This window comes from Syngnathoides biaculeatus, chromosome 8, assembly GCF_019802595.1.
Source record: "Syngnathoides biaculeatus isolate LvHL_M chromosome 8, ASM1980259v1, whole genome shotgun sequence".
Lineage (NCBI taxonomy): Eukaryota > Metazoa > Chordata > Actinopteri > Syngnathiformes > Syngnathidae > Syngnathoides > Syngnathoides biaculeatus.
The window spans coordinates 2,605,044-2,631,519 of NC_084647.1; the positions used below are offsets into that span (position 1 = coordinate 2,605,044).

General features: G+C 40.9%; 1 protein-coding gene and 1 long non-coding RNA gene across 6 annotated transcripts in view; one reads left to right on the forward strand and one right to left on the reverse strand.

The window, feature by feature from the left end:
• Nucleotides 1-26,476, forward strand: part of acsl3a (acyl-CoA synthetase long chain family member 3a) — a 41,584-nt gene that overhangs the window by 1,807 nt on the left and 13,301 nt on the right. For 3 of the 5 annotated variants that reach the window (XM_061828176.1, XM_061828177.1, XM_061828179.1), the window contains exons 3-6: nt 5,133-5,549; nt 14,339-14,516; nt 21,964-22,073; nt 22,308-22,446. In XM_061828176.1, coding sequence (XP_061684160.1) covers nt 5,178-5,549; nt 14,339-14,516; nt 21,964-22,073; nt 22,308-22,446 — 799 coding nt within the window. In that variant the 5' untranslated portion in view covers nt 5,133-5,177. Of the gene's footprint in view, nt 1-1,411; nt 1,473-4,803; nt 4,956-5,132; nt 5,550-14,338; nt 14,517-21,963; nt 22,074-22,307; nt 22,447-26,476 lie in introns of those variants that run through there. The other 2 variants (XM_061828180.1, XM_061828178.1) reach the window with 2 other exon arrangements.
• Nucleotides 1,621-7,045, reverse strand: LOC133505179 (uncharacterized). The gene is made up of 3 exons (XR_009796167.1): nt 6,841-7,045; nt 5,610-5,701; nt 1,621-1,783 (listed from the first exon to the last, which is right to left on the reverse strand). It is a non-coding gene; the product is annotated as an uncharacterized LOC133505179 (long non-coding RNA).

Genomic DNA, 26,476 nt, shown 5'->3' on the forward strand with positions numbered 1-26,476 from the left:
GCCACTCATGTGGTTCTTCAGGGTGAACTGGCAGGCATGCTGAGGGTGACCCGTGTTGTACTGTACATTATTTTCTTTAGTACTCTACAGACAGTCCTTGAAGAATACTGGAGTAGGACACGTTTACCTTTGGAAGGGAAAGGGGATGCTGTCATTTCCCAAACAGTTTGCAAATTATTCAAATCTCGTAATAAAATGTCGCACTCTTCACAAAGTAACACTTTCTCACATATTAATAAAAGCATATGCCAATATTATACCACATAATTTGGGCTTTATTCAATGGAGCTGCCAGGAAATTTAGATTCTGTGAGGAAATTTCAACTTTAGAGCCACAAACTTAAAATGGACTGTCATTGGCCTTTAAAATTGTTTTCGCTGTTTCCCCCATTATGGCACCCCTTGCCACATTAACAGAGTTGATGTATATTTTTCAATTCGAAAAACTTTATGTTCATTTCTTTATTCTTAACTTATTCTACATTTTTGTAATCTAAATTTTGCTGATTCACCTTATTGTAAATTCTGTTTTCCAACCCCAGAGGAATATTTGGGGCCAATTTTTGTGTTGGGTCATTTTTCAGCTCTGGCCACCATTTTCACAACTCCACAAGACTTGCCGGATGAGTATGGCACAATGATGCACAGAACACCACAGTCACACAATAGGAGACACTATTCCCTCACTTGCAAATATACATGCCTGCACAGCCCCTCCTTTTTTGAGACCATGTCACTGTATTTGTCATTAATCCATTAAGAGGGTGCATAATGCTGCCCATTGAATGAACATATCTTACACATTGAGAATTGGTCACAAAAGCTAAAAGATTTGGGTCAAACTTTCATATGTGTTCTTGAAGTGCAATTTTGTGTTCTGACCTTTAGTCAAGCGGCTTGTTTTTCTGAAATAAGCCACAGATTCCGCTTTGCTACTCTGGTTGATAAAGTGGCTACGTCTAATTGGATGTAATCCTGTAATGTAACATAGCTTTGTAACTACTTCGATAAGAATGAAAATTGCTCTCGTCGCAACTTCTTTCTGGTGGCTGCAATAGATGTAAAAAGTCACCATTTTTGTGAGCTATAACCTCTCCAACTTGAGTGCTTTTTTTTTTTTTGAGAAGGGAATTAAGAATAAAGAACTCAAATAATGTGACTGCACAATTGCACACACCCTGTTCTAACTTGGATGTGGCTATGTTCAGAATTAAATCACATCTTATATTGGTCACCACAAAACTGCCATTATTTAAAGTTCCTCTGATAAACTCAAATAAATTTCAGATGTTCTAGTCAGCTTTTCCTGACTTTTTGGGGGGCTTCTGTATTTGTAGCGTAAACCTGAAGACTTTATGGTAGCACTGATTGCTATTTTGAACTCTTCATAATTCCTTCCACCTTGTCTCAGGCCCCAGTTCCCACTGAAGAAAAACAGCCCCAAAGATCCTCCCACACAAGCATGCTTAACTGTAGGTATCGTGTTCTTTTGATGACTAACAGTGTTGTTTTTCGTGCCAAATATGTTACAAACATGAAATTTGGGCCCAAAATGAATTTCCAAAAATTCCATATCACAGTTTCCTATGTGTTAAAAGAGTAAAGCATAGTGGTGGCAATATCATGATTTAAATGTCAGGAAATAGCTACTAGAACTTTCATTCATCTTCTGAACCGCTTACCCTCACTATAGTCACGGGTATGCTGGCGTCAACCTCAGGTCACTTTGGGCAAATGGTGGCGTACACCTGAAGTTGGTTGCTAGCCAGTCATACAGCGCATACTTTGGAAACAAACAGCCATTTACACTGACATTCACACCTACGGACCTACTGAGCATGTTTTTAGAATATGGGCACCTGGAGAAAAACAACACAGACACGGGACACATGCAAACTCCACTCAGGGCAGGCTGGATTTGTACCTGGGTCCTAAAGAACTGTGAGGAAGATGTGCTAACTAGTCTCACTGCAGCAGCTAAGTTAATTTTAGTTGACTAAAAGGCATTTTAAAAAGCGGTGTGTGGTGGCACCTGTTTACCATGAGTTTCAATGTGATTGGTTAATTCTGAATACAGTCACATCCCACAAATGAGAGTGTGCCTCCTCTCTCTCCCAGGTCTGGTGCTGGGGAAGCACCTCCCACACTCAGCGGTGGGTAGTGGGTGCTGGCAAGGGTTTGGGGGGAGGTGGGGGGTCCTGGGGGTGGTGTTGCGGGTGTGGATGTGGCGGCCCTCTTTTTCAGTGGTGGTTTGGCCTGATGGGCCTGAAGTGCAGGAGCCGTGCCTCTTACATCAGATCAGAATTAGATTTAATGGCCAGGAATGTAACAACACACAGGGAATTTGTCTTGTGCAGTCACTGACACCCTGGTACGACATTCATGTTGAGTATTGAGAAGAACAAACAAGAACGAAGAGCAATAGACATTCAATTAATAGGAAACAATTTCTTATTAGAGTCACAGTTGTGCAAAGATGCAGAGTCTTCGACGATTCAGAGCAGTTAGGACTGCGTCAACGCCCCACATTAGAAGTTTATACAGAGTGCCCATACCCACTCGATAGTCTACACTGTATATATTACTAATACTGATTGGAACGATGTGAGGGTGTTTTCAACAACGGCACTGGGCAAATATCTGTGGGTTTCAGACTGGGTTCCAGCACGTCTGTGCTGTTTCCTGGTCCAAATGCCCTGCCCCTCTGCTCTGCCTGCTCTGCTGGATTTTAAATGCAATACACACACTCATCACCTTTCCATTTTAATACTCCAAATACACCCATCTCTGGGGGGCATATCTCAGCTCTCTGGCCCTCCAGATTTTAAATGCACCACACCACTCGGGGATTCACAGGGTAGGGCCAATCGATCGGTGACCTGGCAGTCATAGTAAGTTTGGGGAGATGGGTTTTACACTTAGCTAAATGGCGGTCTACCTAAGGCTAGGCCCCCTGGGCTGAATGACTGCTTGGGATGGGGGTTCCCATCCTCATCATTCTCTTGTTGGGTGACACTCCTCCTCCTCCCCAATATTTCCCAACAAATAAGGGACATTCACTCATCCTTGGGCTGGACTGGGACTGGTCGCATTGCAAGCCCTGCAGGTTGTGGCAGACTTCCTATTCTCCTGGGGATAGAGGTGTCAGAGCGAGTGGAGCGGAGTTGGAGGTGAGGTGGCACTGGGTCCCTGCAGCCACCACCTGATGGCCAGTTATCAGTGCACCTCACAGGGGCCACCAGACCACCCTGGATCCCTCGGTGTGGGACGTGTCCTGTCCACAGTGTTGCTCTCAGGTGTACCCCTCGTCCCGGTTCTGTTCGCGATTGATTGTGTTGGGGTCCTTCGCCTCCCCTTTGCGGACGCAGCAAGTATAGGATATTTATATCATTCCTTTTGGATGCAAAATGGTGTGAATTCACTTGCATGTTTCCGTAGGCACACCAGCCTGGGATTTTTTTTTCACTGGGTGTGGGACTTCTCACTTATTACAACAAATAACTCATGTACACACGAAATGCTTTTGTATCCCTGCACTTCCCATGCTATAGACTTGTATAATTCACTTACTCCCATCACATTTCTGTTGTATAGGCCGCTTGACGGTCCTTGTCTTGCATTCTTCTTCTCCATTGTTGTCCTGTCCTATCTTGTCCTGTTCTTCCTTCACAGGGTGTAGACTTCCAGTCCCATGTAACATCCATATTTAATCTTTCTTTGTTGTAGATACGGAATGATTTACTTTACTTCTCCTGTTTGCAATTACCACTATATCTTTGTCTTTTTTTTTCTCCTCTCCCACCTCTAGAAATTCCATTCTGTTAGACTGATCAGCTCTGATCCTTATTAAAACTTAATTTAAAATACAAAGAAATCACAGTGGAAGCCCAAAAACTCCACTGTGACACAGTAAAACTGGTCCGGCATTAAGGGAATGCAGATTCTTCATCGTGCTTGATCTAACAGCCGAACAGTACACACACTGGCAGATTTTTTTTCCATGATTTCAAACAAGGAAGCAGAGTGTTTGTGGTGTGGCCTTAAATACATCTCCAGGTGTGCCGTCAATTAACTCACATGTTGTCACTTAACAGGAGCTTCTAAAGCCATGATCTCATTATCTGTACATTTTGTGTATGTAAACTTTTGGCCTTGAAGAAAAAAATATAAAATGCTCCAAGAAATTCTGTCATTATTGTGACATTTAACAAAATTAAATAATTTTGGTAGCCCCGACTGACTGGAAATAGGAGAGGTTAAGTTTAGGCAATACATGCTTCTTGAGTTAACAGTTAACTGATCTACAATTTTTTAAACCATTTAGAAGTTTCAAGCTACAGATGTCATTTAGATGTGGCAAATTGGAGAGTAGGGTGATGTTACCACGGCAGCAGTTTTATGATCAGGAGTGCATACATCATTTAAAGGAACACCAGAGACTAGATTGTTCCATACAGTACTTGTAACAACACATCTCTGTTCAGAACATTGGCTAACTCCCACATATGCAAAAAGACCAAAACCCATCGACAAATTCCTTGTGTGTTGATACATACTTGGCTGATTCTGATTCTGGTATTTCTGGTAGGGGTGTGGTCCAAACATTGTTGAGACCAAATGAAAATACACACACCTAGCACAAAAGAGTTTTATAGAAACTGTTCCATCCTCGTTGCACTTTAAATTATACATTGTAACTGTTGTATTCATCTGGTCTTATGTCTTGTACCTTATGCCCGATTCAAAACCTCTTTGACGTGTCGTACTTTTTCCCTCCTCTTTCATGTCTTTATTTTAGAGCTTGTCAGTCACAGCTTTCATGTCTTAGAGTTTATTGTTTTTGGTACAACAGTTGAAGGCATAATGCACTTAATCCCTCATAAAGATACGAGCTGAAAGTACTGCAAAATACCAAACAGACCCCTTCTCTTCTTTTTGATAAATGCTTCAAAAAGGTATGAGTCAAGGTGAAATTTCACTTTTTGTCAGAAAACCTTGTGGAAAATAACGCTAGAAGAGCTGAGGATCATTTTGAGTGTGAAGAGTAAAGAAATGTGATCCTACATTTTGTTTTTAAATGTAAGACCAACAAGTGTTCTTCTTGTATGGATTAATTGCCACCTATTTTCTAGGATTGGTCTGCACCTACTCTTTAGCTGCTACACACCCAAACCAAGATGAAACAAAAAGATATGAATCCCATGCTACTGCTCCTTTTCAACCTCACGGTGTGGATTTACTCCTTCTTCGCCTTCATTCCCTACTACATTTTCACTTGGGTGTCCAGACCTGAAGGGGTCGTTTATGGATCTGAGCAGGAGCGTGCAATCAGAGCAAAGGCTCACTCAGTGCTAGGACGACCTGAGGGACCTTATCGAGCAGTGAAAGCCACCAGAGGACTTGTAACAATGCTGTACCCGGGACTGGACACCCTGGTGAAGATTTTTGAGTATGCTGTCATGAGATTCCCCCACAGAGATTGTCTCGGTACGAGAGAGGTGATCAGTGAGGAAGATGAGGAGCAGAGCAACGGCAGAAAGTTCAAGAAGGTAAGTCATATGGAATGAATAGAATAGTTGTACAGTCTTAAACTGATGCCATATACTTACCTAAGATCACAGAAAAAGTGGTGGTTTTGAGCTTGGTTTCCATGTCGTTAAGCATTTTAAAGGCATTGCGACACCACTCCGTCAAAGCACTGCTGAAATACAGTACAGCGTTAAAAGAATGGAGTTTGAGAAACAGTAGTATGGAATAAAAACATGTAGGAAATAATACTAATGTGTGATCTCAACCTTAAAAACAACCGCCGCTGGAAAGAGCTTAACAATGTCAGATTTTACTGTAACAGTAACATTCATTTCCGTACTGCTTATCCTCACAAGGGTTGGGGACGCGCTGGAACCTGTCCCAGCTATCTGGGGGCAAGAGGCAGGTTACACCTTGAACTAGTTGCCAGCCAAGTGGAGGGCTCATATAAACAAACAACCATTCATACGCACATTCACACCTACAGGCAATTTAAAGTATTCAATAAACCTAATATACATGTGGGAGCAAAGCGGAGTACGAGGGGAAAACCTACAAAGTCATGGGGAGAACATTCAAACTCCACACAGGAGAGGCTACATTTTAACCCGGGTTCTCAGAACTGTGAGACAGATGTGCTAACCAGTCATTCACTGTTGTGCTGCCATTTTTTTTCAAATAACATCAGATTATTTAAAAATGTTTTCTACGATGAATACAACTATAATGCATACAGATTTGAACCCGGGCCCTTTGAACTGTGAGGTAAACATGTTAACCAGTCACTCACTGTGCCACCATCATCATAATAAATAACAATAACAATCATAATGGTAAAATATGAGCGTTCATCTGAGATGTCACGCTGTGGCGACCCCTAACAAGAAAAGCCCAAAGAAACGTACTTTTAACAATCATAATAGTAATTGGAAAAACAGTTTTAATTATACACACACAACACATGCACACAGAGAGGATGGCTTTGGCCCAGTATGTAAATCTGACCCTCCAGTGACCGAGGCAGTTTCAAATCTATGACTGCTCACATCCCCAAGACTTGGGCAAGACACTGAACTCTAATTTGCTCCTAATGGGCCTAGGAGCACCTTGCATGGCACCAGCTGCCCATTGGCGTATGAATGTGTGTGAGTGGATGAACCTGAGGCTTTGTAAAGCGCTTTGGGCACTGTGTTTGTGTTGATAAAGAGCTCCATATTAGTACACTATAATAACAATCAGTCTGGACAGATCTGTTTCATAATAACACAGTTACTATAATAATCAATATAATAAAAACTTTAATAGTCTCACCAGTCTGCACTTCTTGCACATCTGCTGTTGACCAATACTGGCCACTCCTGTGCCTCAGTAGCATTTACACAGTTGACATTGTCCCTGATTATCTGTCAAATTATGCTTGGGGTTCTTCTTGCTCAGTTGTCCACAAAATTAATTGTAATAATAAATTGTGGCTCCATTACCACATTACTGGAAACCTTTTATTCCTCAGTGCCTGTTTTTTTTTTTTTTTTTTTTTTTTTTTTTTTTTTTGTCTTTATGTCTCAAAGGCATTGTCATATTATGGCGGCTTCAACTACCGGAGAAAATTCTGTGTTTTTTTTAGCGAATAAAGATGATTCAGATTTTTTTCAAAGTTTTTTTGTTTTGAGTGTCTAACAGTTAGCATAGTTATTTGTCATTGAGTTAGCACACTAACCTGAAGTGCATGACTCCTGTAATGTTTTGCAATATTTGAAACGTGTTGCTGTATCTAGGACAACGCACTGATTTTTAGTTTACAAGACTCCTATCGTTATTACCGTCTTTTGCTTGCACTACTCCTTGTTAACCGGTAGAGGTCCATGTTGCCTCAACAATAAATACTGTACGTCTACTGTGCTGCTTGTTAAATGTCATTTGCCAGAAATTAGAGCATGTCAAACAGTCCCCTCCAAAAGTATTGGAACGGCATGATCAATTCCTTTGTTTTTGTTGTATATTGAAGATATTTGGGTTTCTGATCAAAAGATGAATATGAGATAAAAGTTCACAATTCCAGCTTTGATTTCGTGCTATTTACATCGCGATGTGTTACACAACTCAGGATACATCACCTTTTGTTTGAAGCCACCCACTTTTCAAGTGAGCGAACGTATTGGAACAGACATGATTAATTTATCTGGGAATTTACAAAAAAAATGCATTCAACCTAACTAGGAAAGCTTCATCGCGCAACAAGACGAAGATGCAAAACACACTGCCAACACAACCCGGGCCTTTATAAAGTGGAAAAAGACTCAGCTTTTTGAGTGGCCAAGTCAATCGCTGGACCTTAACCAAACAGAATGCATTTTACCTCCTGAAGAGACTGAAGGGCGAATCCGCCAGAAACAAACATCAATAGACATTTCCGATGGCGATCTTAAGCTCCGCCCCCTTAGCCATGTCCCACAAGCCTCCAAAATGTCGACTGAACAGAACATGTTAGAAATCAATTCTCTATCGCGTATTCCAGATAATATTGCAGGATGTTTTTTGCCAATTGCGTCAGAGTTGTCCAAGAGAGTTCTACAGAGATGTCTCAACTATTTTACGCAAAGATATGTACGCAGAATTAAGATTTTGGACAGAGCAAGGCGCAATGTCAGAGTTACAGCAAAATGTTGGTAATCGATGCAACGTTTGACGCCTCACAAACTTCATATTGAAATCCAACAGGATAAAATAGTGGAATCGTACTGCGCATGTAAAGCTGGGTGAGCATTTTTTACTTGGAAAGCTCACGAGCAATATCATTGTAGTCTTTATAAGTGAGTGGGTGTATTCATTTGACTTGGCTCGTAACCGAACCCAGTGCTCTGTCTTAAAGTCTGATTTGATACAAATATGCAAATAGACATTTCTCTTGCATGACATCGCGCATTTACATATCACTAACCCGACTCTTCGGCATAAAACATTACACACTTCATTCAGTAGATCAGTGATACACTAACAAAGTGAAAGTTGTTCTACAATGTATAAAGCACTGATAATGATGAAATCAAACTCAGAGAAGATACTTCTCCGTCACTTACCTTGCAACATACAGCCTTGTGTTTGTTGATATTGTTCACATTTATTTGTACGTGCGGTCTTCCGCAAGCCTTAATCCATTGTAGACACTTCATCAACTGTGTTTTAGGCTTTAGAAAATGTATCAACTGGGCCCCTTGTAACCTAGCAGGATATCTTTCATCAGAATTGCACATTCCCCAAGCGTATCTGAGGACCATTTTCTTCGTAAAATTAACTTTTCCAAGTGCACGTAACCGATAACCAGTATTGCTTGTGGAACGTCATGACAAGAGGGGCGTGTCAAGCCAGGGGTTAAGACAATGCAGCTATCTGATTGGCTATCATTGTACAAGTGATCGACAGGTCAGAAAGGTACATTGAAAGAGGCTACAGTAAAGCTCTCAAAAAGGATTTCAAATTAATCAACAGTTTAGTGAAATCAATGGATCGCAGTTTTGATGCAGTCATTGCAAGTAAGGGTAAGGCCACTAATTATTAAATCTTATTCACTTGAAGCTAAATTAATCATGTCTTTTCCAATGCTTTTGTTCACTTTGAAAGTGGTTGGCTTCAAACAATAGCTGCTCTTTCCCGAGTTGCTTAACACATTTCAATGTACAGTCCCCTCCATAATTATTGTGTCAGATTCCGCTTATCCACAGGACTAATCGGGAGAAATGTCCTGACCGACTCTCCAGTTAAAGGGTTAAGCTACCCCTTTACCCGAGCCGACTCTAACGCCGTTGGTGCAGGAGGACAGGAGCTTCTTTAGTTGGTGTCGAGATGAATTCGCCTAGGTGTAATAACTGCCTTTTGCAGAGCCAATCCGGTCTGCCCTCACTTATCAGCCCTTGTCGAGTAACCTTACAGAGTAACAGGGTGACAAAGTGATCGCTTCGCTTTTACAGCGGCTTCATCTCTTATGAATCAATTGCACTTGTCATTGACCTAGTAAATTTAACAATGCTTGTTAGGAACGTACGGAATTGTTTTATTTTAAGACGGAGATTATCAATGAGTGACTGATTAAAATAGAATTTTACGACTAAATGATGTTAATGTCGTTGACGCTCGCTCTTTAATGAGGTTGAATCGTAACAATGAGACAACTCAATATAAGAATGACAAAGGTAGATGAAAATGGAAGTTTTAAGTATTTAATAAAATGATAAAAATTGTTCAGGTAACATTTATTACTCGACAGTCATTCCCGCCAGATGCGGGGTACGGTTGCGATGTTAAGGCAAAATTCGATGTTAATTGAACATAAATCAGTAAAAGAAAAAAATGATTAAAATGATAATACTGATGGTAAGTCAGATGAGATAAATGATAAAAATAGTAAAAAGTAATAAAAATGAAGTAAGATCAAAAATCAGAAATTCGGGAAAATAGACATTTTTGAGTGAGCCTCTTAGGGGTGATCAAGTCCTACAAAGCTCGAAGCCTAATTTAGTAATAAGGATTTTCGGGATTAAATTGTCAAGCCAACTTGTCCTCCATAGGTAACGACGTAATATCGCTGGTATTATCCTGCCATTACCTTATTGCCCCCAATTTTAAATGGAGTAGTCAAAAATAAGCATCCCAAGTTGCTCGAAGACTTCTCCCTGCGAGTTGCCTCATGACTACTACACCTATAGAAGGACGTTGTCTCTTTGTCAGCGAGAAATGAACAAAAAGGCCTGGACTTCCGTATCCAAGATTTTTATAGCTTTTTGGTGGAACATTCTAGAAAATGTTGGCTGAATTTACGCCCAGTGAGAAGGGCTCACTTTTTTATCCTATTGGGCCCTTTTCGCCATCCCTGGGTTGACTTGTCATGCCCCTCTTAGCTTCACTCAAATTTTGGGCCTGGCGCCCGCAAACTCCACTGTCATTTTCCCTTTAATCAATAAGTGCATCTTTAAAAGTGTAATCACAAACTTGCGTTCAGTTTCACCCTAGTTTTTAAGCAATAGCATAAATGTATCAACATTCTTGTGAATACAATTCTGTTATGCATTCTCAGGCTTGTTTCTGTTGGTTGCACATCATGTGTTGCCTTGTCTGAGAGAGGGTTATACACAGGTTATATTCTTTTCACGAAGCAGTTTCAAAGCATCATATTTTCTGCTCAGGGTTTAATGGAAAAATAGTTAAAATCAATCGCTTGCAAACATCCTGTGTGGTAACTCAAAGGTGACAAGCTTCCTGTTCAGCAACTCATTGATGTTGCAAACATCTTGTTTATCACTTGCAGGGCGGTGTCCTTCGCCATTGAAAAACCATTGGAAAGCGCAGGGTGTGAGCAGCTGCATCCTGTTGCTGTCTTTATGTCAAAAACAAGATGTGAATACAAAGATATGACAATAATTGGGTTATTAAGGTTGCTGACCTTGATATATGTATGTAATACAAAGATCTAAAAAAAATTAGGTTTATATACGGTTACTGACTTTGGTATATGTATGCAATGTGGTGAGATGGTAAGTGGGAAGGCTACGTTTATCAGAGAGATCTTTGCCATGCTGGTGACCCAATCAAGTATAATTTTGTTTGGCGACATCTGGTGTTCAATTTGAGAGTTGGTTCTAGGGCTCATCTCAACACATGAATCCAAACCATACAACCCAATTGTTATCAATTCGCTCCATTGCTATTCGTGGTATGGCAACTTACTTGACAATTGGCACCCCTGGTTAAGATGTGTTAAAAGCCTTAAAATAAATTCAGTGTTTATTGCAGAAGAATACTGTCACACTGAAAATTTTAGGAAAATGTAAGCTTCAACTCAAATGAATTGTAAGAAAATAAAAAAATCCCTGACTAAAAAAATAATTATTTTTCATTAAACCACCTGTTCCACAATTATTGGCACCCTTAACAATTCCCAGGAAATAAATATAATTGAAGCATCTCTGTCATTTCTACAGTAGTTTACCAGAGTATGTAGGAACATTTAATTAGAAATTTACCACTTCCTGTTTCCCTGGGGTATAAATATGACGTGACACAGAGGCCATTTCTCTTATCCACTCTTAAACATGGGAAAGACAAAGGAACACAGCATACAAGTGAGGCAGATGTGCGTCAACCTTCACAGGTCAGGCAGAGGCTACAAGAAGATTGCCACTCAACTGCAGCTGCCCATATCTACTGTGAGGGGAATAATTAAGAAGTTCAAACAACTGGAACAGTGGTAAACAAGCCTGGACGAGGACCCAAGTTTATTTTGCCACCACGCACAGTGAGGAGGATGAACGAGAGGAAGACCAAAGATAAGGTTTATGGATGTAGTGAGGGAAGACATGAGGGCAGTTGGGGTTAGAGAGGAAGATGCAGGAGATAGGCTAAAATGGCAAAAGATGACACGCTCTGGCAACCCCTAACGGGACAAGCCGAAAGGAAAAGAAGAAGAAGCACAGTGAGGAGGATGGTAAGAGAAATCAAAAGATCTCCAAAGCTCACTGTTACAGAATTACAACAAATGGTGGCATCCTGGCGTCACAAAGTCTCCAAATCAACCATCAGGCGTTGTCTACACACCAACAAGCTGTTTGGGAGGCATGCATTGAGAAAACCTTTCCTCACTCACAATCATAAACGGAAAGGTCTGGAGTTCGCCAAGCGGTATTGGGGCTTCAACTGGGACCGTGTGCTTTGGTCAGATGAGACCAAGATTGAGCTTTTTGGCAACAAACACTCTTAAGTGGGTCTGCCGTGCCATGAAAGATGCGCATGCTGAAAAACACCTCATACCCACTGTGAAGTATGGGGGAGGGTCAGTGATGGTGTGGGGCTGTCTCGCTTCCAAAGGCCCTGGGAACCTTGTTAGGGTGCATGACATCATGAATGCTTTGAAATACCAAGACATTTTAAATCAAAATCTGTTACCCTCTTGCCAAAACCTGAAGATGGGTCGTCACTGGGTCTTTCAGCAAGACAATGAACCTAAGCATAAGGCTAAATCTACACAGAGAGGGTTCACCAGACACAAAATCAAGTTCCTCCCATGACCATCTCAGTCCCCAGACCTCAACCCCTTTGAAAACGTGTGGAGTGAGCTGAAGAGGTGAGTAGAGAGAAGGGGACCCAGGTCTCTGGATTATTTAGAGAGATTCTGCAAAGAGGAATGGCTGAAGATCCCTCTTTCCGTCTTTTCCTATCTTGTGAAGCATTATAGGAAAAGATGAGGTGCTGTTTTGTTGGCATAAGGGGGTTGTACAAAGTATTAACACCAGGGGTGCTAATAATTTTGGCACACATTATTTGATGTCAAATAATTTTCTTTATGTGGGATTTTTTCCCACTGAATAAATGCACTTGTATTGAAGGTTGGATTTTTCTCTTTTTTTCCATTGAGGTCCCATATTATTTAGAAAAAAAATATTAGAAGCTGAAAAACACATCTTAACCAGGGGTGCCAATAATTATGGAGGGCACTGTAAATGTCATGAAAAGAAAGCTGGAATTAGCAACTTTTACTCTCATATTCATCTTTTGACATGAAACACAAATGTCTTCTGTATACAACAACAAAGAAATTGACCTTGCTGTTTCAGTACTTTTGGAGGCGAATGTTAAGTCTCAAGTTATAACCTTGCCATTAAGTCATACGTTCTCGTTCAGTCACAGCACAATTTTCACATTAGCCGCTTTGCACTCAGTATCTACACTTGTGTTAGTTGTACTAATACGTTCACAATCTGAAACTGAATCGGTTGTTGTTTTTGTGGATTTTTTTTTTAGGCATGGATAAAGTTAAGCATAGTTGGTGTCTCTTTTATAAATTGCAAATTGTGTATGTTGTCATTATCTTTTCCTTGACCTGATCAAAAACATAATAATTCACTCATTCATTTTTCGAGCCGTATACCCAAAAGAAGGGCACAGGAGTGCTGGAGCCTCTCCCAGCTATCATCGGGCAGAAGGCGGGGTACACTCTGAACTGGTTCGCGACCAATTGCAGGGCACATAGAAAAAGACAACAGTTGCACTCACAATCACACTTAGGGGCAATTTAAAGTCTCCAATGAGTGCATGTTTTTGGAATGTGGGAGGAAACTGAAGTGCTGGGAGAAAACCCACGCAGGCACGGGGGGAACATGCAAACTCCACACAGCCATCACCAGGATTTGAACCACAGTCCTCAGAACTGTGAGGCCAACGCTAAAAACAAACACAATCATTCATTCCAAATGTAATAATCCTTGGACCCTCCTTCATAACGTGTTTCATTTCATTTCGCATCAAAACTTACTAGTGGGTTTCCACTTTTAAACACATTACACATTTTATTTCAAACCAAAACAAATAGCAGACTATCTCGGAAATGCAGGTTTTCAAATATGAATGGGCAAAACCTGTCAAGTCATTTAGTTTTAGGATAAATCAAGTTGTGTTCCATAAATACCAAGTCAAAGTAAAGTTGAGTTATTTGTGATTTTTATTAAAAACAAGTACCCAGTCTGAAACTTGGTGCTCTAAGTCTGGCACTCGATTCCCCCGGCTCTGCAGTATACTGTACTCTGCTGCATTTAACATGTATTAAAGTTTTCCATTTGTGTAAAGTTACTAACAGTGACAGAATCTCTCATCTTGTCCCTTGATTATTGAGGATAATGATAGAAGCCAATCTATTTCCCTACAGACTGTTAGATTTAGACCTTTCATATCTCTCTCCTCATCTTTGTAGCTCAAATGTTTTACTGCATCAAATTGACAGTGCATATCTTTCTCTCTTCTTACACCTCCTGACTTACTCCTGTAGGTGGTTCTCGGGGAGTACCACTGGATGTCTTATGGGGAGACCCTCTCTGCAGCATACCAGTTTGGCCGTGGTCTGGCATCACTGGGGCAGAAGCCTAAACACAACATTGCCATATTCTGTGAGACAAGAGCCGAATGGATGATCGCCGCCTTGGCCTGCTTCATGCACAATTACCCGCGTAAGTTGTGTGTCTGTTCAGTAGTTTTGTTGGTTTAATGGCAGGTTAAGTGACTTTTGAAGGGTAGAGATAGTGTATAAGGACACGAGAGTAATATTAGCCTCCCGCTAAATTTCAAGTTGGTCTCTTATTAACATTCAAATTGGCTAGTCTATAATAAATTAGTTAGTGAGTAAATGAGTAAAACATAACCTTTAGATTGTCCTTTTCTGTAAAACCCAAAATGTGTCTTCTGATGGATTTTTAAACCGAGCATGAACCATATGAACAGAAATTTATTTCTAGTTTTTTAGTTTGTAGTTCTGTAGTCTGTTGTTCCCTGACATTGCAGCTTTGTCTGTCAAATTTTCATGTTAATCAGGAGTGGTGCCAGTAGATGAGTAGGATTTTGGAAGAAAAGTACTGAATTGTATCCTTAAAATTGTTATTTCTCATTTTATGAACACATTCTCTAAACTGCTTTGTTACAAAATGCAAATTGTGTCAATAAAGCTCAGGGTCCAGATTCAGCCAGCCACATCATTTTATGTAGCCTCCAAAAGCAAATCACGTGGATCAACTTCCAGGATTTTTGCTAAAATCTGTACCAAAATGTTAAATTGCCCTAGATAATAAAATAAATACGTTGAGATGTGAGCATTTGTTTTGATACCAAAACCTTTTTACAATAACTTGAATAATAGTTCAACAACTACTAACAACCTACTATTATTAACTAACTAAAACTTGACTTCTGATTTCATAAGTAGTTTTCCATCAAATTGTTCACATCCTTGATGTATTGTAGGAAGTGGCGGTGGAGGCCATGAGTTTTACTTGCTGATGGTGTAAGAATTCATTTGCCTGACTTCTGTGCATGCACCGTGGGTTCGGTTCCCATGTGTCCAGAGAGCTTGCAAACCTACGAGTTTTTTTTTTTTTTTTTTTTGCTAATGATTTCCCACTACATTGTGAATGAGTTACACTTATAGAGTGTTTTAACTACACCATCACTGTGCCCAAAGCACTCTACAGGTGCTCACACATTTTCTCATTCACATACACGTTCATATGCCAATAGGTGGCTGATGGCATGCAAGGTGCAGCCAGGCCGACTTGTAGCAATTTAGGGTTCAGTGCCTCAAGGACACATCGATCGCAGATAGTCGAGAGGTGGGGTTCAAACCATCGAGCTTATTGGACGACCCACTCTACCAACTGAGCCACAACCGTCAGTCTCCCTGCCTTGCTGCCTCTGTCTGCCTCCGTGCGTGTGTGCACATATTGTGGTTATATGTGTGCAAGCAAATGACAAGAAAGAATGAGGTCAATTTGTCCCTTCTGTTACTCAGTTATATAAGTGAGCAGCATTTCCCATTTGGCCACCGTAAATCAACTTTATTCTGTGATGGAAACCTGCTGTTTATATGGATGCAAATGGCACGTGGGTAGTTGCCACATAGAACACATTTTTCTGTGGTTACAACATCCATTCTGTATTCCACATGGATTATAAGAATAATGGGTAATGAAATGTGTGCAGTGTTAAACATAAACTCCAGGAGAATGTTTTAAACATGTTCACATTTGTTGCACTTTAAGGACTCGACACTTCTTAACTGTTTAATGACAGATGAAAATAGTTTTTTATTTATTTAATTATTTCCAGCTGCACATTTTAATTTTCTTTGAAACTTGGCTTTTTTCTGTGCTATTTAGTTTATGCTCCATTAAACTGTCACACTGAAAATATGCTGCATGCACAAGCCAGAGCATCTTTCTCACTTACACGCACACACACTTCTAGTGGAAAGTGAACATGTCGAGAGGAGTTAAAGGTTGGGTAGGGGGTGAGTGAGGAAGAAACGCCAGGGAGGAACGAAAGGCAAACAAGTGAAGGCTAATGGCGTCATAGTCAGTCTGAGTGAGTCTACGTGAGTATCTGATGTTGACAGAGCCACAGAGTCAGCCAAAGGCCCCCAGTGAACTCAGTGTGAGTATTTGTTAGTGTGTTTCTGTGCGTGTGTGCTCTCATCACACTGTAGTGGAGTGAAGTGATGAAAATGTGCTTAAACTCTGCATTATTTTATGAATTCAATTTATGACATTAGACCAAAATATGGCAATTGCAGCATTTTTTTTCTCGGAATGGCATTCAGTAAACAATGCTGTGTTTCTCTCAAGGCTAATAAATTGATGAAAACAATTAGAAGATGCACCAAATGAAAAATAACCTCCTTGTTAAAGGATCTGTATTTGGGTGATTTAGACCTCCATAGAGTGGATGGATTTACATTCAATTTTACAATGTCAATTTCATTAAAAAAACAAAAACTGCTTTTTGTCATATGACTGTCCTGAAAACAGTGATGAAAGTCCTCCGGATTTTCCCAGAATTCCGGATTTTTAGATTTTCTTGAAAATTGCTCAGGAAAATTGAGGAAAAATTGCCTAAAATTAATCTGCATATTAGTTGACAACATTGGACGAACATGCGTTTGAGTTCGTTGTTTTGTTTTCACGAGCGTAGCCATGTTGAGGCACTAACAAGAGTAAGAGTAACGCCCCTCCTCTCGCCTCGCATTATCTCTGGAGGTCGCTTATTTTGTGTGGTCTTGACATTAATTTACGTGTTTATTTCATAAACGTTGTTAACCAAACAAGCCTGCTTCAACCGGTATTCATCCGGAAACAGGAAATTCAAGTTAAACGTATTGAGCATGTTCAGAACTCCTTCACGTAACGCGAGCGCATTTATGTCGAAAGTTATCAACATCATGAGCCATTTCTAAGGAAATTCAGTTCCACCAAGGGTGGTCATTGCGTCAATCGCGAGGCAGTGTGACGGCGTGCAACCCCCCCCCCCCCCCAACCCCCAATGACTATCATCCACCACGCCGCTTGATTCACGTGTGGCCAATACCTCGAGTGCATGCACATAAAGGCGCCTTTCAGCAAGCCGACCTCCGATTTACGGCAGTCCAGTTGTGCGTGCCCCCCCAACAATCCATCACGATTCCCGATAGGAATGTTTGTTTACAATGTATCGCTCCCTTGTTGCCACGAACGTCGATTATGTTGAATTAAACATTGAGCATTTTCAAAACATTTGTGGAATAGACCGTTCGTTTTTTCCTTGACAGGCCAGTGCATTTAACTTTTCTTCAGATAAAGTTTGTCAGATCAAGAATTTTTATTGATGAAAAATTTTAAATACCGTTTTATATCATGTTCTACTAATATCAGTTGAAATTGGAAATGATCATTTCTGCGTTTGGAGTTTTTCTATTTTAGTTTTGTATTTTTTTTTTATTTTTAATTTACAGTTATGTTATATGAATCCAGTAACTTATTTTAAGCCCATCGCTAATCACACCCGCAATTTTATCTGCGAGCATGGCTGACCACACCTGTACATTTTTCAAATGTGAGTGACTGCGTGTGTGTGTGTGTGTGTGTGTGTGGTGTGTGTGTGTGTGTGTGTGTGTGTGTGTGTGTGTGTGTATATATATATATTAAAGGGAACTGATTATAGTATTAGTATTACTAGATCTATATCTAAGTGACCAATGTGGTCAAGTGTATCAGTACAGCGTGATGTAAGAAGTTTTGAGACTTAAATGTTAATAGTAATTACTACAGATCAACTTCTTTAACATGTTTTGCTGTAAGGTGTAGAAATTCTAGGATATATTTTCTTGTATATTCTATATCTACACTATAATGTGGGGAAAATTTCAATTTTAGCTGTTATTTTACTGAATAGTTCACTTAATTCATTTGTCTTGAGGTAAGATGGCATATTTTATTGACAAATGTGGTTTTGTGCTATCCAGTGATACCGGGATAGGGGCAAAAAAATCTGGCCTTGGCCCTTGGGGAACTTCTCCCCAATTTTTTTTTTTTTTGGTCAGGACTTGGAAATTTTACTTTTAATTTTTGTCTGAATTTTGTTCACAGATATTGCCAGAATGCACCATAGCCATCCATTTTTTTCAAAAATTTCACGGGGAGACATGCCCCCGGATCCCCAAAGTACTCACATTTGTATTTTCAGGACTTTTTACGAAAGTCGACTTTCATCTCTATGGAAAAGCCCCCCTCACCACCTACTGCTGTTTGACACAGTTTTGTATCCTCTTTGCTCATATTTGGCTAAGACCGTTCCCTTCCTCTGGTGATTTATGTCCATGTAGAAGACCCACTTGTGAGAGCATATGTTTATTATATTGACACTGCTAACTTGGGAGGGACAAGGGAAGATGGCGCTTTGTTATTGTCGTAGATAAGCTCAAGAAATGCAGGTGACCTGAATATGTCGAACTCGAGTACACATGGACAATTTTAAGTCACATTTCATGTTTAATGAGACATCACTGAGAAAATATTACATATCAATTACTAGAAAAAGGTGGTTTGACAAAAATGTCCTTTAAAACAGCTGCTATTTCCAAAAAGAAAAAAATCCCATACAAGCAGCTTTGCTCCTAGATCTCACGGCTGGACATGTCATGGCCTCATACACAGTGTCGCAGAGCAGGAAATATTGTTGCTCCATGACGCAAGACTGTGATGTCACCAAGCCTGGCTGTCCCTTAAATCTCAGTGCAAAACCTCAGTGCACATATACAGTGTCTGTCTCTCTCCCTGCTGTCCCTATCCTTTCCAATATCCAGTCACAAGGTTTTATGGATGGGTGGGGAAAACTTAACACCCCAGAGATGCAGAGGAAGTGAATGAATATAGCATACAAGCACAGATTTTACAGCTAATGAAGACTCAGAAATATCCATCCATTTTCTTAACCGCTTATTCTCACAAGCGTCACTGGGAGTGCTGGAGCCTATCCCAGCTGTCAACGGGCAGAAGGCAGGGTACACCCTGAACTGGTTGCCAGCCAATTGCAGGGCACATAGAGACAAACAGTCACACTCACAATCACACCTAGGGACAATTTAGAGTCTCGAATTAATGTTGCATGTTTTTGGGATGTCTGAGGAAACCCACACAGGCACGGGGAGAACATGCAAACTCCACACAGGCAGGTCCGGGATTGAACCCGGGATCTTTGAACTGTGAGGCTTTCCAGCTGAGCTGCCGTGCTGCTGACTTGGAAATATTTTAAAATAGTTTTTTCAATGTTTTTTGACACATTTTAATACACCACTGAGTAAAAGTTTAAAGTGGGCCTGTCATGAAATGGATGATTTTTGGTATATTATTAATGAAAAACCCACAGCCAATATCGTGCCATGTGTTTTTTCACCACAAAACATGATTTTGACGTATACAGCTTTTTGTAACTCCCGCCATGAAAATCCTCTCAGGAATTTGTTTTCGAGAAGAAGCAGGAAGTGACGTAAAGGACAGCGGTGCCCCCTAGTGGACTAATTTGTTTGCATTAGTTTTACCTCGGGGAAAGTAGGTCGTTTTTCCTTCGTGTCAGCCAAAATGTCGGCTCATTGCATTGCTGTACATTGCTTGAACACTCGGGGGATTGGAATTACAATTCATAAGTTTCAAAGAGACCGTTCGTTGTGAAAAATGGATTGCACGGGTGCAGAGGATGAGAGCTTTGTGGGTTCCAAATAACAGGTAGGTGTGTATACAGCTACTAAATAAAATAATAGTTTGGGGCGGCCCACGTAATCGGTCTCTCTCATAACGTAACAAAAGATCTGCTTATGAAATGTGTCGATGTGCGCATCCAGCTACTAAAAAAAATAATAGTTTGGGGCGGACCACGTAATCGGTCTCTCATAACGTAACAAATGATCCGCGTATAAATGTGTCGATGTGCGCGTCGCCCAACCAACAATGTCTCACTCAGCCTCGTCTCGATAGTGTTCATCGCGTACTGCGGCGTCTTTGAACATGCCCCTAAAAGCAGCAAGGCTCGGCTCCACCTTAAATGCCGTCACGGAGCAAAAAAGTCAGCAACACCGGCTGAGGCGCGTTCGGCGGTCACAGTTTCTGCGAAGGCTGCGCGTCAGGCTTTGCTACGGGGGCGGCTCTGACGAACTGAGCCCAGAATGCGTTCCTCAGTCGCGTGCGCGCATAAAGTGCCCCGGCTCGACTGTGTTGTTCAGTACTGTGGCGTCTGTGAGCACCCCCCTAAAGCAGCACCGCACGGCTCTGTTATAAGCGTGCCGCGATGGCTCATCTCCGCCGCGGAAGTGGATCGGACGGGAATGCGGTTTGGCCGTGATGCATATCATCTGAATATGGCTCGAAACAATAGTGTTATATTGCCCGGGTAACTTCACTCGGTTATGTGGTATTGTCCTTTTCGAAAAGAGCTTCGGTGTCAGAAGGGGCGTCGGAAAAATCAGAATATCTCTGTTATTCGGCTTCCATAGTAGTAGGCACTGCGTGTTTTCAACGGCGGAAGTGACGATGACGTCAAGAACAGAGGACGCGACTAATGTGGCGACCACTTGGATGTCGAGGTACACTCAATTGCGCAACTTTACCCATGGTTTACGCACGATCCGCTCACATTTTTTCGTATAGACATTGTAGTGAACACAGTTATATGTATTTTTCATTACAATATCTATTTTAGAACGTTTATACGGATGACAGTCCCACTTTAATATCACCATTATGTTTGTAGTTACAGTAACTCCCTTATTTTTTCATCAAGGTCACAAAAACAGGAAGTACTGTATGTTTATAGCATCCATCCATCCATTTTCTGAGCCGTTTATCCCCACAAGGGTCACGTGAGTGCTGGAGCCTATCCAAGCTGTCTTTCGGCAGGAAGCGGTGTACACCCTGAACTGGTTGTGAGGAAAAAAAAAACAACTAATCATACTCAGTCACACCTAAGGGCAATTAAGAGTCATCAATTCACCTACCATGCATGTTTTCAGGATGTGGGAGGAAACCGGAGTGTATAAATACAATCGTTTCACAAGTTACAGAAGAAATCAATGGGTTCAGGAGAGACAGTATGTTGAGAACTAATGAAGTTATACAGTTATAGTTGCAATTTTAATTGAAAAACTTTGTTAAATTATGCTAATTAGGGTATTTAAATGAACATCTTCGTTATGGGTTCAAAATCTAATTTAGCATGTCTGCATTCGTGTGTGAATTTATGTAGACATGTCACGTAATAAAGTTGTTTGTTACTCTAAATTGAAGGCGTGTCTTGATCAGATTTTCAATCGGCATTCTCAAACAAAAATCTTTCTGAAAAAAACATTTGTCATCTTGATTTTCAAAATTCTTGGTGCATTCTACTCAAGCAGAAGCTATTCCAACCAGACTTAGTATTTTATAATATTTTTTGTCACGTTTCTTATTAATCTTGTGAAATTGAACCAGGGACACTGTTACATTATATGACACAGTACAGTATTTTATTAATTGATTCCAAACGTCTCAATTTAGTAAAATAATTATCTATGAATAGAGGAGAGAAGTTATTCATTGTGGGGGTTTTATTGTTATTATGTTGCAGTGGCTACTTTCTATGCAACACTGGGGGGTCCAGCCATTGCTCATGGACTGAATGAGACAGACGTAACGCACATCATTACGAGCTTGGAGCTCCTGGAGACCAGACTCAAGGTTAGAAACATCACTCATTAAGGTAATGCACGATAGTTTCATGAAGGATACAAAATGCTCTTAAAGAAAGGTAAAAGTAATCTTAAGATTTACTTCTGACTGTGTACTGTGTATATTGCTTTTACAACAAAAATAATTCACCCATTTATCAGAATATTATAGGAATATATCATTTGTTTTTCGCCAAATACTATATACTGTACAATAACATATAACCATAACCATTTGTGTTAGGCTATTCTAGCAAAAATTCCAAAGCTGCAGTGCATCATAGTAGTGGACAAGACTCCAACCCCATGGCTAGGCTATCCCAGTAGCATTAGTATCCACAACATGGCCGACGTGCAGATGCTGGGTGTCACACGAGAAAATGGTAAGCCTTCAGGTTGAACTTTTTGGTTGTGGTTCAATATTTTTTTCAAGTGTCGATTCCCCATTAATACAGTGCCTTGTGAAACTATTCAGTCCCCTTGAACTTTTCAACCTTTCACCACATTTCAGGCTTCAAACATAAAGATATAAAATTCTAAATTTTTGGCAAGAATCAACAAAAAGTGGGACACAATTGTGAAGTGGAATGAAATTTATTGGATATTTTTTACTTTTTAACCAATAAAAATCTGAAAAGTGGGGCGTACAATATTAGCAAATAGCAAACTCACTACAGAAGTTCAGTGAGGATCTCTGAATGATCCAATGTTGACTGATGATGATAAATAGAATGCACCTGTGTGGAATCAAGTCTCCGTATAAATGCACCTTCTCTGTCATAGTGTCAGTGTTCTGTTTGAAGTGCAGAGAGCATCATGAAGACCAAGGAGCAGACCAGCCAGGTGCAAGATACTGTTGTGGAGAAGTTTAAAGGTCAAGTGTCATCCCTATGAACATTCTAAAATAGATATTGTAATGAAAAATACATATAACATTGTTCACTTCAATGTCTATACGAAAAAATAAATATGAGCGGAGAGCGCGTCATCCATGCGCAAAGTTGCGGAAGTGTCATTCGACGACATCTAAGTGGTCATTATATTGGCTGCATCCCCTCTCCGTGACGTCATTCGCCATTGAAAACACGTGGTGCACCCTACTATGGGAGACGAACATGCCCCTTCTGACACGGAAGCTCTTTTCGAAGAAGAGAACATCACACAACCAAGTGAAGTTACCGGGGCAATATTACCCTATTGTTTTGTGGCATATTCAGATGATATGCGATCATGTCCAAAGCGGCTCCCTGTCTGATCCACTTCCGCGGGAGAGATGAGCCATCACGGCCCGGTGCTGCAATGGGCCACTCCGGCCAACAAGGCCGGCGGCCGGCTGCGACGTGCTACCCGGCCGGGGTAGCTCATTTTCGGCGCTGAGGTGGCTTATCATGGCGCTGAGCTGGGCCGCTTTACGGCATTGTTCATAGCCCCCGCCGTCCGTGATGAACAACACCGCTGAGCCGGGGCGCTTTACGGCGTTGTTGTCACATGTGGCTGAGTGCAGCATTGTCGGGAGCGTTGTTCATAGCCGGTGTCGTCTACGAGCCGACGCGGCAGCCTTGCTGGCGAGGCAGCAGCCTTCGTTGGCGAACCCGACGCCCACATCGACACATTTAGCACGCCTGTCATACGTATGCAGATCTTTTGTTACGTTGTGAGAGACTGATTAAGTGGTCCGCCCCAAACTATTGTTTTTTTTAGTAGCTGTATACACACTTACCTGTCCTTTGGAACCCACGAAGCTCTCGTCCATGGCACCCGTGCAATCCATTTTTCACGACAAACCGGGTCTCGTGCAAACTTATGAAGGGTAATTCCATCCTCCCGAGTGTTCAAGCTGTTTCCAGCAATGCAACGAGCCGGCATTTTGGCTAACACGGAAGAACAACGAGCTACCTTCCCGGACGTAATACTAATAGAAACAAACGAGCCCACTTGAGGTTGGTCCTACCATGTACGTCACTTCCTGCTTCTTCTTGAAAACAAATCCCTCGAGAGGATTTTCATGGCGGGAGTTACAAAAAGCTGTATACGTCAAAATCATGTTTTGTGGTGAAAAAATTGTCCAAGTCGGCTGCCGTTTTTTCATTAATAACATACTAAAAATCATGCATTTCATGACAGTAGCCCTTTAATACTGGATTTGGATACAAAAAGATTTCCCAAGCTTTAAAAATCTCAAGGAGCAATGTGCAGGCAATCATACTGAAATGAAAGGAGTATCAGACCACTGCAAATCTACCAGTACCCGGCCGTCCCTCTAAATTTTCACCTCGAAGAAGGAGAAGACTGATCAGAGATGTAGCCAAAAGGCCCATGATCACTCTGGATGAACTGCGGAGATCTACAGCTGAGGTGGGAGAGTCTGTCCATAGGACAACAATCAGTCGTACACTGCACAAATATGGCCTTTATGGAAGAGTGGCAAGAAGAAAGCCATTTCTCAAAGATATCTAGAAAAAGTCTTGTTTAAAGTTTGCCACAAGCCACCTGGCAGACACACCAAACATGTGGAAGAAGGTGCTCCGGTCAGATAAAAGCAAAATCGAACTTTTTGGCCACAATGCAAAACGATATGTTTGGCATAAAAGCAACACAGCTCATCCATCACCCTGAACACACCATCCCCACTGTCAACCATGGTGGTGGCAGCCTCATGGTTTGGGCCAGCTTTTCTTCAGCAGGGACAGGGAAGATGGTTAAAATTGATAGGAAGATGAATGGAGCCAAATACAGGACCATTCTGGAAGAAAACCTGTTGGAGTCTGCAAAAGACCTGAGATTGGGATGGAGCTTTATCTTCCAACAGGACAATGATTCAAAACATACAGCCAAATCTACAATGGAATGGTTCACAAATAAACGTATCCAGGTGTTAATGGGCAGATCAAAGTCCAGACCTGAATCCAATCGAGAATCTGGGTGCAAAGCTCAAGACTGCTGTTCACAAACGCTCTCCATCCAACTTCACTGAGCTTGAGCTGTTTTGTAAGGAAGAATGGGCAAGAATTTCAGTCTCTTGATGTCCAAAACTGATAGAGACATATCCCAAGCGACTTGCAGCTTTAATTCCAGAAAAAAGTGGAGCTACAAAGTATTAATGCAGGGGGCCCGAATATTATTGCACGCCCCACTATTCAAGTTTTTATTAAATAAATGTAAAGTATGCAATAAATTTTGTTCCACTTCACGATTGTGTCCCACTTGTTGTTCATTCTTGACAAAAAAAAATTCATTTGATATATTTATGTTTGAAACCTGAAATGTGGCAAAAGGTTGAAAAGTTCAAGGGAGCCAAATACTTTAACAAGGCACTGTAAATCAGATCAAAACCCTGGCCTTCTCCAAATTCTATTGTCATTGGTTTACCCTATTCCTGGATCCAATTCCCATTAGAGTCAGAGTTCGCAGTCTGAACAAATACCAATTGTCTTAAACCTCGTAAATAGCACTTCAGGAGTAAAATGCCTACTCGTAGCACAAGTCCACTTAGAAAAGTAATCTGGTTGTGGTACCAGGTATCGCTCCCACATTTTTGCAGTTTTATAATTATTGGATCTTTTGTTACTTTTGTAGTTGCTTAGTATACTTTTCTCAGTGTTTGCTTACAAAGTAGTAATATGGATTCCAAGTATTTCTTTATTAGTTTGCTGAACAGTAATAGTGTTCAAAATAATAGCAGTCTCAGTCCAATAGAGTCTCGGAAAACCCAACAAGACCCAGCATTCATGATATACACACTTTTAAAGCTCTGCAATTGGGCAGTTTGTTGAAACACTTAGACTACTGTACACACACTTAATAGCGCCATTTACAGCAGGTCTAGTTAAAAGTGGGTGTTGAGCTAGGGATGGATTGGTTTGTGTCCCAGTTGATCATGTGAATTAGGAAGCGTAGACATCTGTGTCAAATTAACAAAGATCTGGATGGATAAGGAAATCATTTTTTCCCCTTCTTTGTTTTTTAAAGATTCCATTGGATTTTTACCGTTATGGTATGTAGGATAAAAAAGCCGGGGATATAGTGTCAGTAAATGTAACTCAAGCACAGGCTTCGAGGGCAGTGATGGACTCTGGACTGTTAACTTTAAAATCTCAGTTTTCAGAACACAAAATTCTACATGCAGTGTAAAAAGAGAAGATCTCCCTTTCTTTTTCATCTGGCTGTTTATTGGCTTGCTCTGGACATGCATTATTTTGATTATGGGTATCAAACTTAGCAATATTGTCAAAAGAGGTGTCTGGAACGATTGTACAAGAACGATGGGAATTGTTGGCTTTGCCATATCCCTTGTCTACATGCTTCACCACATCTGAGACATCCAACCCTTTGGGGAATGGGCACATCACTATTAATTTATTATTTAATCCATCCTGTCATGTTTCTTGCAATGTAAAGAGGATTAAACAAAGT